The sequence below is a fragment of the Carlito syrichta genome, unplaced genomic scaffold (assembly GCF_000164805.1).
Source record: "Carlito syrichta isolate Samal-C Ts95f unplaced genomic scaffold, Tarsius_syrichta-2.0.1 Scaffold305764, whole genome shotgun sequence".
NCBI classification, from domain to species: domain Eukaryota; kingdom Metazoa; phylum Chordata; class Mammalia; order Primates; family Tarsiidae; genus Carlito; species Carlito syrichta.
In genome coordinates, this window is record NW_007249860.1 from 37,225 (window position 1) to 52,136 (window position 14,912).

General features: G+C 34.5%; 1 protein-coding gene across 1 annotated transcript; it reads left to right on the plus strand.

The window, feature by feature from the left end:
• Positions 1-14,150: 14,150 nt before the first annotated feature.
• On the plus strand, positions 14,151-14,469 carry LOC110596022 (40S ribosomal protein S27-like; the record flags this gene model as incomplete). The annotated part of the gene is made up of 1 exon (XM_021714778.1): positions 14,151-14,469. A coding segment is annotated over one exon (264 nt), but the record flags the coding sequence as incomplete, so codon positions are not given.
• Positions 14,470-14,912: the final 443 nt, after the last annotated feature.

The following is a 14,912-nucleotide window of genomic DNA, read 5'->3' on the forward strand; positions in this document are numbered from 1 at the left end:
GCCTAATGTGGGTGGGCCTCATCTAATTAGTTGAAGGCCGGCACAGAATAAAAGGCTGAATAATATAGAATTTCTTCTGCCTGACTGCCTTTGAGCTGGGACATCATTTTTTTTTTTCAGGCCGTTTGACTCAAACTGAAATATCAGCTCTGGCTGGGTCTAGAGTCTACCAACTTTCAGATAAGGACTGTACCATTGGCTCTTCTGGTCTACAGGCCTCCAGACTCAGACTGGAACTGTACTATCATCTTATCCGCTTCTCCAGAATGCTGACTAAAATCTTGGAACTTCTCAGCCTCCATAATCCTATGAGCCAATTTCTTACAATAAATTTCTTTTTCTATATATGTCCTATTGGTTCTACTTCTCTGGAAAATCCTGGCTAATACGATTGATAATTTTTTATTATTCCATTTTATTATTTTTATTATTCCATGGTGCATGCCTGTAGTCCCAGCTACTCTGGAGGCCAAGGCTGAAACCTGGAAGTTATACCCTCTATTTCTATTCATTTAATGATTACTTTAGAAATTCTGATAAATATAATTATTAAAGTCTAAAGAGCATTGTTAACATGCTTCTGGATAATGTAAAGACTTTAGAACACTTTAACTCCATTTCTCTCACTCCTGTCTACTTGTTGTTGTGTTATGTATATCTGTTTAACCCCATGGAACTTTATTATTACTGTTTTAAAAAAAAATTTGATACTTATGTACATACACTCACATGTTTGTCACTTTATTTGCTGTTGATTCTTTCTTGCATGTTAGGGCTTACATCTGGGAACTCATTCCTGCTACCTGTAGTTTTTTAGCATTTCTTCTAGTGAGTATCTGTTTATGATAAACTCTCCATTTTTATTATTCTGAGTAAGTCTTTATTTTGTGTTCACTCTTGAAAAGTGCTATGCTGGTATAAAATTCAAAGTTGGCAGTTCTTTTTGTCATCATATTTAAGATGTTATTTCACTGTCTTCTGATTTTCAAACTTGTTTTTTGATGCCAGTTATCAGTGCCACCTTCATATATATTATGTATGGCTTTATTGGTCATATTTTTCACAGCATGTAATTAAACTATTTTTAAGTATACCATTCAATGATTTTAAAAAATAAATTTAGCAAATTGTGCAGCCATTACCATTAATCAATTTTAGGACATTTCTGTCACCTGAATAGGAGCCCTCATTTCTGTTAATTGTTAATCCCCAATACCCCCTTTTTTTTACTCCAGACAGCACTAAGACAAGACAATACTATATTCTATCTCTCTAGATTTCCCTTTTCTGGACATTTTATATAAGTCAATATATGGTCTCTTGTGTTGGACTATTCTTACTTACCAAAATATTTTTGAGGTTTGTCCATTTTGGAGCATATATTAGAAATGTGTTCCTTTTTTATTGATGAATAGTATTCTACTGTATGAATATACCACACTTGATTCATTCATCAGTTATTAGAAATTTAGGTATTCCAGTTTTTGACTATTATGAATAATGCTGCTAAGAATATTTGTGTGCAAGCCTTTGTATATGTATATGTTTTCATTTCTTTTGGGGGATTACCTCAGAGTAGAATTGCTCTGTATGAAAAAATTTATTTTTAATTTTTTAAGAAACTGTCAGGCTGTTTTCCAAAGTGGCTGCATTATTTTACATTTCCGTCAACAACGTTGAGTGTTCCAGCTTCCCCACATCCTTGTCAACATTTGTTACTATCTGTTTTAAAAAAATTATTAGACTGGATGCAGTAGCTTATGCCTGTAATCCCAGCACTTTGGGAGGCCAAGGTGGGAGAATTGCTTGAGTCAAGGAGAACAGCCTGGGAAATGTGGTGAGACCTCATCTACACAAAAAAATTAGCTGGGCATAGTGGTGCATGCCTGTAGTCCCAGCTACTCCGGAGGCCAAGACTGGAGGATCACATGAGCACAGGAGTTTGAAGCTGTAGTGAGCTGTGATCATGCCACTCCACTCCAACCTGGGTGACAGAGTGAAACTTGGACTAAAAACAATTTACTATAGTTGTCCTAATGGATATGAGAAGGTATCTCATGGTTTTAACTTGTATTTCCCTAAAGACTAGTGATATTTCATGTGGTTTTTTTTAGCCATTTATATATCTTTTTTGGTGAAATATCTTTTCATAAATTTTACCCATTTATTTTTATTTCAATAATTTTAGGGGGTACAAATGATTTTTGGATACATGGATACATTGTGCAGTAGTGAAGAAGTCTGAACTTGAAGTGTGCCCACCACTCCCACCTGTGCACTCTGTACCTTAGAGTTGATTTTACATCTCTATCCTCTTCTCATCCTCCCCTTCTGAGTCTCCAGTGTTCTGTATACCGTTCTATATGCCTTTGCAGTTCTTTAGGTTAGCTCCCACTTATAAGTGAGAATATGTGGTGTTTGGTTTTCCATTCCTTTGTTATTTCAGTTAGGGTGTTGGTCTCTAGTTTCATTCAAATTGTTGCAAAATACATTATTTCAGTCTTTTTAATGGTTGAATAGTATTTCATGGTGTGTGTGTGTGTGTTTGTGTGTGTTTGTGTATGTGTGTCTACGTCTGTGTCTATCTATTCATCCATCTAGCCCATATTTTCACCACTGATAGTTGGTAGGCATTTAGGTGGATTCCACATCTTTGCGATTATGAATTGTGCTGGATAAACATACAAGTGCAGATGTCTTTTTTGTATAACAAAGTCTGTTCCTTTGGTTAGATACCAAGTAGTGTCAGGCATTTTGTGATTGGGTTATTTGTCCTCTTCTATACAAAGAGTCCTTTGTATATTTTGTATACATGTCCTTTATATTTTTTCCCAGTTTGTTGTTTGTTTTTTGATTTTCTTAATGGTATCTTTCAAAGTGTAAAAATTTGAAGTTTGATGAATTCTAATTTATTAAAAATTTTAAACAAACTATGTTTTTGGTGTCACATCTAAGAAATTTTTGCCTAACCCAGGGCATAAGAAACATCCAATTTTGAGATGCTTCTTGATTTCAGAGATGTTTAAAAAAGTTATAAGTTACCATTGATAAAATAAGGAATTGCTTCTGCCCATAGTCTTTCTTCTTCCCTTCTAGAAATTAGAGTAAGCTTGTATTAGATTTTTTCACCCTTTCCTGCATGCTGTTTCCTAGGCTACTCTCTGAATGGTTTCTTCTGATTTACCCTCCAGTTCACTTATCCTCTGTTTTTCTGGGTCTGATCTGCTAAATCAATACATTGAGTTTTAAATTTTAGTCCCTGGGTTTTCATTTCTAGAAATTTCACTTGAGTCTTTGGGCAAATTACTTTTCCAACATGTAGTTTTCTGTCTCTGTAGATATTTTCAATCATGCCATTTATTTTTTAAAACATAGTAAAGATAGTTTTATAATTTGTATTTGATAATTCAATATCTGAAGTCTTAATAAGTAATTTTCAATTGTCCTGTATTTATGCAAGTTTTTGCCCATGGTGTTTTGTTTTCTTGTATGCTTGGTTATTTTCTCATTGCCCTTGCAAAATTCTTTGGGAGTCCTGGAGGTTTACAGTCAAGGTGATGAGAACCTGATCAGCAAATCCTCATGAGGGACAGCCTGTGACCATAGATTTTTAGGACAGATGTTTCCCTTTATTCCTTTTTTTCCCCTCTTTGGCTCCTCTTAGTGTCAAAATAGCCTTCACTTAAGTCCTAAGGGTGGGGTGGGATGGGGAATGGGCAGGACAGATTTCATTCTAGGTTATAGCCCTTTGAGGTCTAACTTAATGTGGAATTTTCTACATCCTAGCTTACATGGGGCCCAGAACCTTGATTTCTAAACCTCTTGCATTTGATGATTCAGAATTGGAGCTCAAATTTGCCAACTGCTAAATGTTCTCTAGGTAAATTGGCTTAGGTGTTTGATGTTCTGCTTACTAGAGAGGTAAACACTGGGTTTTTAGCTTCACCCAGAATTTGGCCTGTCAGTTCTTCATTATATTGTCAGCTTAGTGTTTTAAATGATTGGATTTAAAAAATCTTCATTTTCAGTTTTCAGCAGGAGAGGTGGCCTCAACTAGTACTTCTCAATTGGGGATTGATTTTTTTCCTCCCAGGGGACATTTGGCAATGTTTGAAGACATTTTTGGTTGTTAGACTTGGGGTTGGGAAGCTATTGGCATCTAGTGGGTAGAGACCAGCAATGGTGTTAAATATCCTATAATGCACAGGCCACCTCCCACAAAAAAGAATTATCCAGCCCCTAAATGTTAATAATGCCAAGGTCTGAATAGTCAGCCTTCTAGTACTGAAAATAGATGTTCAGGAAAATAGTTTATAATTTCAAAATTTGGATGTTTTAATACATTGTCATACTTTCACAAATTTTATTTCATATTAAGTAATTTGTTGCATATTTTATATTACAACCACAGAAAATTCTCAAAGCCAGTTTTAATTCTTCATGAATGTTACTATCAAGGTAAGATTTTTCATGTGTGTTTTATCCTGCTACTTGCTGGGTGGGTCAGGACTAGATGAAGTTAGTAAGATACTCATCCCCCCAAAATCCACAATGAACAAAATGTCAAAATTTTAAATAAAAACAGAATCACTGTTAGTGTTTTGCCATAGTGGTACTTGAGGCAAAAAGAGATTTTTCACATTAATTTTGTTTAAAAATTGCATTAGATATTTACTATGATTGCTGAGTTTTTTGGCATCCCCTTAAATTTGCACCAAGGTAAGTGTCTTGCCCTACTCCATTTAGTCCTGACCCTGTTTGTTCATGAGTCATTGTGGTTGGGGAGCTCACACAGGGTGGTAAGGCCGGGGTTGACACCAGATTTTATTTCTAGGGCACGACAGGGAATAGGATGACTGTCTCAACCTATGGATAATGGAAGATTTGAAGGTCAATTTTGTTGATATTCCAGTTTTTAATGATCTCTAGTTATACATTAAGTGAAAACTCTTGTTCAGGGGATCGAAGGTAAAGTTCCAAGGACCCAATAGCAGTAAGAAACTGAGATGGTAATTCCAACTTATGAGAGCAGTCATGTAGGAAGAAGTCAATTGATATTTCTAGGGAGGATGGATAGCCTGTAGATTTAAGGCCATTGCTATCAGGGTTAGGGTCATGATTTCTGTTGAAGAAACTGAAAGATCATGCTAGGATGCTTAAGATCATGCTTAAGATGCTGTTCCTTGGGTAAGGAGATCTCATTCATTGTGACTGAGTATATAAGAAACAAAAGAAACTTCAAACTCTATGGTAGCCCTGTTTATCACATGGGAGGGTAGAGGCTTGGGAGATGACACCTAGGAAACCAGTTGGTCCTTTTAACATTCTCACCTCCGTGTCCCCCTGCCTAAGCGTGGCACATGACTAAGTGGTAAGAGTGATTTGAAGCAGTTTATATATTTCTTACCTCAGTCAAAATTAACTCAGATACAAGGATAGGATTTGTCTACAAGAGGACAGAGGGAGTATTGGGGACACTTATAGAGGGCGGGGAAACCTGAGGCAGGAGAAAAAAAGTGTGAGTTAATGCTAGTGTTTCGAAGCATTTATTTCACAACTGCTACAGTAAAAAGTCATTTTCTTCTATCACACCAACAATATGTGTGCCATCATAAGCACTCATATACTTGAACAGTAGAATAGAGTGACTATCTTCCTATATTGGGACTCACATGTATTTCCCCAAGAATCTCTCAATTCTAATTGTATCACAACAGTTTTATTGTACTTCCCAGTCGTCAAAGTGCCCACTTTTGTTTCTTTTTTTGAAAGAAAAAGTTCTTCCTTAGCATGCACATTTCTAGGTTATGTTCCTGTTTTAGATTTTAGCACAACTCCACTAAAACCATAAAAGGTCATTTTTGAGTTACATGTCAAAAATCATGTTAAAATTCCCAATATCTATTTGTATTATAAAAGAAACACTGAAGGTTTCAAAGCAATTTTTAGTGCTAGAATGTCAGAAAAGTAAATGGATGCTGGCAATCAGATAGGATTCCATGAGAACAGCCCCTTGAGCCTATTTGGTAAGACATTAGAGTTGCAAAGAATGATGGGCTTTGCAAGCAGTATTTGCAGTGAACTACAGCCCTTGAAACACAAAGAAAGAAAAAGAAAGAGAACTCAGGACTCTACAAATATGGAGAACAGATTTTGGTACTACTCTGAGAGGACTCACCTTCCCCCTCACCTTTTAAACAGATGATACATATTCATCAGGTATATTCCTCCTTGTTCAAAAAGAATATTCACCATCGATGACTACATTTTCTTTTTCATGACACATTCACTCCCAGATCCCAAAAACAACATCATTTTTGCATGTTTATAAAACCAGTGACAACTTTAGTGTATAATTTTTGAAATGATACTAGTGATGTCTTTCAAACATTTAGAGTAAACTAATCACATGAAATGTGTTAAGTTAATTGATATCCCTGAGTGCATTTATGGTCATGAGGTCAACTCCAGGAGCCAAACGTTTTGCTTTTTTGATTGCACATGGTAGACTTGCCCAAAACGCTTTTCATGGGCCAACCCACATAGGTCTTCTTAGAATTTTGTGACATTGACACTGCTTTACTTTTTTCCCCCTCTTTCTCTGTCTCTTATTTTGTTAAGTTTAAAAAATTAGCACATTGTAATTATATGTTTTGGGGGGGTACAGTTTGGTATATATGCTGTATAATGATTAAATCAGGCTACTTAATGTTTCCATCATTTCCTGAATTTATCTTTTCTTTGTGGTGAGAACATTCAGGTGCCTCTCTTCTAGCTACTTTCTAATGCAGAATACCTTGTGGTTACCCATAGTTATCCCTATGTGCAATAGAACACCAGATCCTAGTCCTCCTATCTATTTGTAACTGTATACCCATTGACCAGCCTCTTCCCACCCCAGTCTCTGGTAACCACTGGTCTACTCCCTGCTTCTATAATATCAGCTTTTAAAAATATTTCACATATGAGTGAGACCATGTGGTATTTGTCTTTCTGTGTCTGGCTTATTTCACTTAACATGATATCCTCCAGGTTCAACCATGTTGTAGAAACTGAAAGGATTTCATTCTTTTGTATAGTTGAATAGTATTCCATTGGATGTATATACCACATTTTATGTATTCATGTGTTGATGGACACTTAGGTTGATTCCTTACCTTGACTGTTGTAAATAGTGTTGCAATAAACATGGAAGAGCAGATATTTCTTCAACTTACTGATTTCATTTCCATTGAATATATAGTAAGTTCTCACTTAACATTTGTTGATGTTGATAGCTTCTTGGAAACTGACTTTAAGTGAAATGACATATAAAGAAGCCAGTTTTACCATAGGCTAATTGATATAAACAAGAGATAAGTTCTTACAGCATATTTCTGGTCATAAAAAGGATATCACACTTCTATGTAAAGACCTCAAACACCGCTAAATTAAACAATGGAATAACTGTGAGGTATATATACACTTAAGAAAGACTAATAAAAATAAGTAAGGCAATTATTTGCCTAATTTTTGGTGAACCAGTAAGTGAGTGATGGCATTCATAGTGGTGATAGGTTAAGTCAATGAATAAATGTTAGCAAAGTGAAAATTCTAAGGAGCACCTTCTACCACCACACAGTTGAAAAACAAACAATAAAAAATATGGTAGACTTGCTGATTGCTTTTGTACAACTTTGTTTATTGTTATGCATTTGTATGAGTATTATATACTTTTTGAGTTTTCATTTTATAATAATTTGTATTCATTCATTTTCAAGCCCACTTATGCCAGTTCAGGGTCATGGGTCACTGACATGACCCTGGCTTCCATCTCATTGAAGGACACACTCACCCATTTTCACTGAGACTGGGACAATGTAGACATGCCAGTTAACTGAATGTGCACATCTTTGGGATGTGGAAGGAAACTGAAGTATACAGAGAAAACTCATGCAGACATGGGGTAAATGTGCATACTTCAGACAGACAGTGGCCTTGGCCAGGAATTGCTGATTTTTGTTCTCATACACATTATAGTGAAAGGACATTGAATGAAATTATATTATTGGAGAACTTGCTGTATGCCCAAGTGCAGGATTACTGAGTTACAGGATAGTTCTATTTTAAGTTTTTAAAGGAAATTTCATACTGTTTTCCCTAATGACTGTATTAATTTAGAATCCTACCAAGTGTGTCAGTGTTCCTTTTTCTCCATTTTCTCCCTAATACTTCTTTTCATTTCCTTTATGCTTAGTGATGTTGAACATATTTTCATATACCTGTTGGCCGTTTGTATATTGTCTTTTGAGCAATGTCTATTGAGTTATTTTGCTTGTTTTTAAATTGAACTATTTGGGTTTTTTTGCTGTTAAGTTCATTATATATTCTGGATATTAATCCTTTGTCAGATGTAGAGTTTGCAAATATTTTCTCCCATTCTGTAAGTTTTCTCTTTGCTCTGTTAATTGTTTCCTTTGTTGTACCAAAGCTGCTTAGTTTGATGTAATCCCATTGTGGATTGTTGCTTTTGTTGCCTGTGTGTTTGAGGTCTTATTTTAAAAATCCTTGCCCAACCCAATGTCATGAAGCATTTTCCCTGTGTTTTCTTCTAGTAATTTTGTGGTTTTGCATTTTCAGTTAAGTTTTTAATCTATTTTGAGTTTTTTTTTTTTTTTTTAATATCGTGAGAGGTAGGAGGTCTTTTCTCATTCTTCTGCACATGGATATCTAATTTTCCCAGAATCATTTATTGAAGAGATTGTCTTTTCCCCAAAGTGTTTTCTTGGAACCTTGTCAAAAATCAGTTGGCTATAGATGTGTAAATTTATTTCTGAACTCTCTATTCTGTTCCATTTGTATATTTTTATACCAGTATGATGCTGTTTTGGTTACATAGTTTTGTAGTATATTTTGAAATCAGGTAATGTGATGCCTCCAACTTTGTTCTTTTTGCTCAGGATTACTTTGGTTATTTGGAATTTTTGTGGTTCCATATGAATTTTAAGATTTTAAAAATATTTCTGTGTAGACTTTCTTTGATATTTTGATAGAGATTACATTGAATTTGTAGATCACTTTGGGTAGTATGGCCATTTCAAAAATATTAATTCTGTCAAACCATGAACATAGGATATCTTTCCATTTATCTGTATCCTCTTCAGTTGCTTTCACCACTTGTTTTATAGATGTCAGTATAGATATCTTTGACTTCCTTGTTAATAGTATTCTTAGGTATCTTTTTTTTACTAGCTATTATCAATGAAACTTTTTATTTTTTAGACAGTTCACTAATTAGCATATAGTTACTGATGATTTTGTATCCTGCAACTTTACTGAATTTGCTTATTAGTTCTAACAGTTTTTTGGTGGAGGCTTTAGGATTTTCTATATATAAGACCATGTTGTCTGCAGACAGGGTCAGTTTTACTTTCTCCTTTCCAGTTTGGATGTCTTTTTCTTTCTCTCTTGTCTAATTGCTTTGCTATGACTTCCAGTATAGTGTTGAATAGAAGTGTTGAAAGTGAACATTCTTATCTTGTTCCTGATCTTAGATGCTTGGTAAGAAGTTAGTCATCGTTTTTTATATATGACCTTTATTGTGCTGAGGTACATATTATCCATACCTAATGTATTGGGAATTGTTATCATAGAAGCATGTTGAATTTTGTTAAATGCTTTTCTATGTCTGCTAAACATCACAATTTTTGTCTTTTTTTCTGTTAATGTGATATATCACATTTGTTTTGCAAATGTTGAACCATCTTTGCATTCCTGGGGTGAATCTTAATTGATCATAGTGAATGGTTTTTTTCAATGTACTGTTGAGTTTGGTTTGATAGTGCCTTGTAGAGAATTTTTACATCTGTGTTCATTAGGAATAGTGGCCTGTAGTTTTTTGTTGTTGTTGTTTTCTCTGTCTCTTTTAATTCCTTGCTTCCTATAGATTTATTTTGTTGTATATATCAGTATGTTAACACTGTTTTAAAATTTCATATTGTCATGCTGTATGCTAATTGGTTAAAACTTTCCCCTTAATTTATTATAGAAGAAAATCTTGTCTCTAAGGACTTCTGTTTCTATTTTAATTTTTTCTTTGAAATCTCTTAAACATTTTTTAAAGAACAAATATTTTTCTTTTGTATAGTTGCAGTTATGCCACAAATATTGCCAAAGAGAGAGTATCTATCACAAATGAGCAAAGGTAAAGGTTTATTTTTAAAAATTTTCTCTTACAGAGATCTCAGCCAGTTTAAGGATGTCTCCCTTAAATTCTTTAACTTTTCCTAACATACTTTCTGCTTTGCAGATAGCATATTTAGTCTTTGGAAAATATATTGCTTCTTAAAATTGCATACCATCTAGCTTCTGTAGGTTCCTGTTTTAAAATTTGTGTTTTCTGAAACTGATAGTTTTTGGCTTCTGGACAAGCAATGACAATAGAGAACCAAGAGTTGGGAATAGCCCACTTGGGAAATGATCCTATATATCATATGCCTAGCCTAGCATTGCTGATAATCCAGGTGTTGGTGAACTCCCTTAAAAATATTCCTGTAAGGTGTACCAGTAGAGCTTTGTAAATCAGACTCTTGGTATGGCTTTGACACCAGCTGGATGCTAATTTGGTCATTTCCTGGACAATCCACTTCTCTGTCTGGTAGAGGCATAGGAGAATGAGGCCCTCCTAGCTCTTTTTCCTAACTAGTTTGATTAACAATGTATTAATGGACATGCAGTAAGGAACATGAAAATTTTGCTACTAAAAATTATGTGATTTTTTAGTGTAGAAAACAAACTTATTTCCACTAAGTTGTTTCACTACAATATTGTTTTATTTTAATGTTAAACTAAGGATGCCTTTATTTTGTTATTTCTTATATTATTTTTATTGGGAATTCTTCATTTCAGTTATTGTTGGGTGAATAATATTTTATCTTAGAACAGATCTGAGTGTGAAATAAGGAGACTCACTAGAGTAGGACAAGCATAAGGTATTAGAACACCTGAATTGGCATCTTTACTATATTATTTACTAGCCAAGTGGTCTTGGATAAATCAGTTAATCTTTCTTAACTTTTACTTCCTTATCTGTAAAATACGAATGGTAATATTACCTCACAGGGTCATTGTGAGACTCAGATGAGATAATATTTCTGAAAGTGCTTTATAAACTATAAAACAGGATACAATATTATAATTCTAAGTCATGACATGTTATTTTACTTGTATAGTTGGTAAGTTGTTTTCTAAAGGCTGTGTTTTGAGAGACAGTAAAGTAACATTGCTTAAGGCTGAATTCCAAGTCTTCTTCTTACTAGAGGTATAACCTAACCTCTTTTAGCCTCACTTTCTTCTTCTGTAAAATGAGAATGACGATAATATCTGTCTCATGGAGTGGTTGTGAATATTAAATCAGGTAATCCACGTATAGTACTCCTAACAGTGCCCAATACATTCAATAAATGTTACCTATCATCATCATCTTCCTCCTCCTCATCATCATAGATTAAAAGGGGACTCTTTTCCTAAATTAAAATCCTTATTTAAAAATAAATAAATAAAAACCATTGTTTACCATTTATCCAGTGGTGGCCCTGCTGTGAAGTATCAAGACAATTAATTAAATTTTTCCTTAGTGATGACAATATTTGTAAATACAATTTTATAGTTTTCTTGACTTAAATAAAGTCATTCATGTGGTACATGTTTCAAAGAGTAAATATTCCTGATTAATTGTGTGCATATAGTATTTTGTTAAGTTTAATTATGTTTTGGGTACAGTAAGAGAATCATAAAATAACTCTTGAAAATAAACCCATTGACTAATAAGTGACCCTTTGAAATGTGATCACTCACTAATTTATGCATTCTTAAAAATCATTTTTCACAGTTAAAAAATATATGTGGCTACATTTGTACTCATTAATAATTTGTGAGAATTAATTAATTAATCTATTTTAAAGGAATCACCAAAGTGATCAAAGCAGCAGCCTTGAGGGATTAGTTCAAACATGCTGGAGATAATGGATTTAATCATAATTTCTTCAGGTAAATGCCTAATATAAGGTAGTCTGACTAAAACAAAGACTGGAGTTTTGAAAATATATGAATAACTAAAAGATATGTGATTTTTCTTGTGTTTTGATGTATTTAGCAAGATCGAGGGCAGTGTAATAGTTGTGATTAACTTGTAATATTCATAATAATGTATGCTTTTTTTCTCTTCAATCCAAGTTATGACTTATACCACTTGTGGCTCAAGCATGATTGCTTTCACATTTTGTGTGTTAACACTTCGGTGAAGTGCACACATAAAAGGGAATTAGATGATTGATGATTGCTACATAATCCAACACTGATTTCAAGCAGTCACAATGTTGCAGTTTTGGCTTAACTACAAGAAGAGTCAGGCTCATGGTTTCTCTGACAACCCAAGGTCAGGTGACCTGGGTATGTCCTGCCAAGCTGTTCCTGTGGAATAAGTATGCTGTTTGTAAACAGGATGGCTAGGTATTATCTCACAAGACTTCAAGTTCACAAAGTATGAGACAGCTGGGTAAAGGGTCAAAGGTGAAAGGTAATAAGCCATTTTGGGCCTGTTCTTTTGTGGAGACTTTGGCTGCCTTTCAGACTGAGGTCTTGGAAATAGTTCACACACAGGCCTTCTGCCAACAGACTACTGAGAGTTGGCTCAGGCAGGATTTTGTTGCAAAATCCCCTCCCTCTCTTTCTTTCTCTGTATGTCTTGGTGTCTGAAACTTATAAAAATGCAAAGAATTTTATAAAAACTAAATATATAAATGAAGGAACCAAATAAACTTATGTTTTATATAAAATAAATTTAGAATAACTTTTCTTTTTAGACTTTGAACTAAGTCCAAAAATTGAATTTACTGTGATAAATTATTGCAAAAATGATTGCAAAGTACATTTTGGAAAAAGAACAAGTATATTAAAACAGCGAAGAAGATTAAAAATATTGTCAGAAAAACTTGGGTCAATTGTAGGCTTTTTAGAGGCAGTACATTTCTGTTCCACCTAGGTCACCAAAGGCAATCTTTAAACAGTCCAGTGAGATATTTTAATTAATGAGCTCATCTAGTGTATGTTATGATATTGAGTGTTAAGATTTGCTGTGTAATATGAAGAAAAAAGGTATAATTAGGCATCCTCAAAATTTCTCATCTTCCCTTAGATTTATTGTTGTTATTCTTGTGTAGAGTAGGAATTCATTCCAGGAATAGAAAAAACAAATTGAATGTTAGCTTTACTTTCTCTGACATCAGATGTTGGCTTGAAGGGCCTTCTTTAGTTTCTTGGCAGTTACATTTGTCTGCCTTACTAGTTAGTTTTCTCTCTCCTGTTTGTGTACTACTACCACAGAGTTACAACTTATATCTTGGTGAATATTGGTATATTTTCATCCCTAGATCGTAATACTTTGTTAATAAAGATGTAGGGAACTGTAAATTCTTAATGTAGAAAAAGGAGTGTTGAGGAACAATGAAAAGAACCATTTCTGAACACAGTATGAGTCATTAGTCTCCTTAACTGTAAATACGCTTCTTTGAGATGGTAGCAGTTATAAAGAAATCACCCAGTTCGCTGGGAAAGTAAAAACATTTCATTAGGAAATTTAGTTTACTTCCTAGTGGAAACCAAAGCATGCAGTTTGGATCATAACCAGTGAGTCCTTGGCTTTCATGATTTTATCTGTACTAATGAGGGCAGGCGTGGGACAGATGGGACTTTCCAATGTGTTTCTTAAAGTTTGATTTCTTCTTTCCTTTTAGAACAAGTGAACAAACGCATTTTGTCTTTCAAATAGGGTTTTCTGAGAATATCTTACTTCACAGGTGATTTTATCTTTATCTACTTTATTCAGTAAACCAAAAGAAAATATTTACCTGATGTTGGCAGCCATTTGGCATTATTTTCCTTTTCTGGAATTTCTTGATATTGTGAGCACTGCTGCAGTATGTGGTGTTACATATATTATCAGGGTTCTCGTCTATGTTTATTTTTTATTAAACAGAATGACAGTTTCCTTTTCCCTAATTTACTGACTTCCAACAAGACCATGTTGGAAAAATTATAAAATGGCAGCCTTTAAAATAAAAATAATTTATTTAAAAAATTTGAGGATAACTTTCCGGCGGTGACAACCTACCCATGAGAACAGGCCTCTTGCAAAGGATCTCCTTCATTCCTCTCCAGAGGAGGAGAAGAGGAAACACAAGAAGAAGCACCTGGCGCAGAGCCCCAACTCCTACTTCATGGACATGAAATTCCCAGGATGCTGTAAAATCACCATGATCTTCAGTCATGCACAAACAGTAGTTTTGTGTGTTGGTTACTCCACTGTCCTCTGTGAGCCTACAGGAGGAAAACCAAGACTCACAGAAGGATGTTCCTTTAGGAGAAAGCAGCACTAAAAGCACCCCAATCAAGATGAATGGGAAACCATCCCAATAAACACATTTTGGATATTAAAAGAAAAATTTTGCGAATGACTTTACTTTTTTTCCTCCATGCAAAAGTTGTTAAAGAAAAACTTGAAATATATTTACTCATTTTTTAAAAAATTAAACTTAAGAAAAGTAACCTTGAACAAGTCACTGAGGCTTCTGAATCTGTTTTCTTATATGCTAAGTGAAGGATAGAACTTGAACTTTAAGATTTCTCCCAGCTCCAAACTGTCATGCATCTGACCAAATATCATTTCTGGAACGGAACAACTCTTTGCCTTGCTATCAGCTTGGTATTTCTGTCATTTTCCTCAGTGAATGAAATATTAGAAAGTAAATTAGGTCCTTGAGGTGTGAAAGATGACATGAATCCACTTTGAGGGGGTGCAGTTAGCACGCAACTTTGATTTCCTTGTTGGCCTCATTTCCCTTTGCCATTCTAGTGACCAGGGAGGTTATTACCAT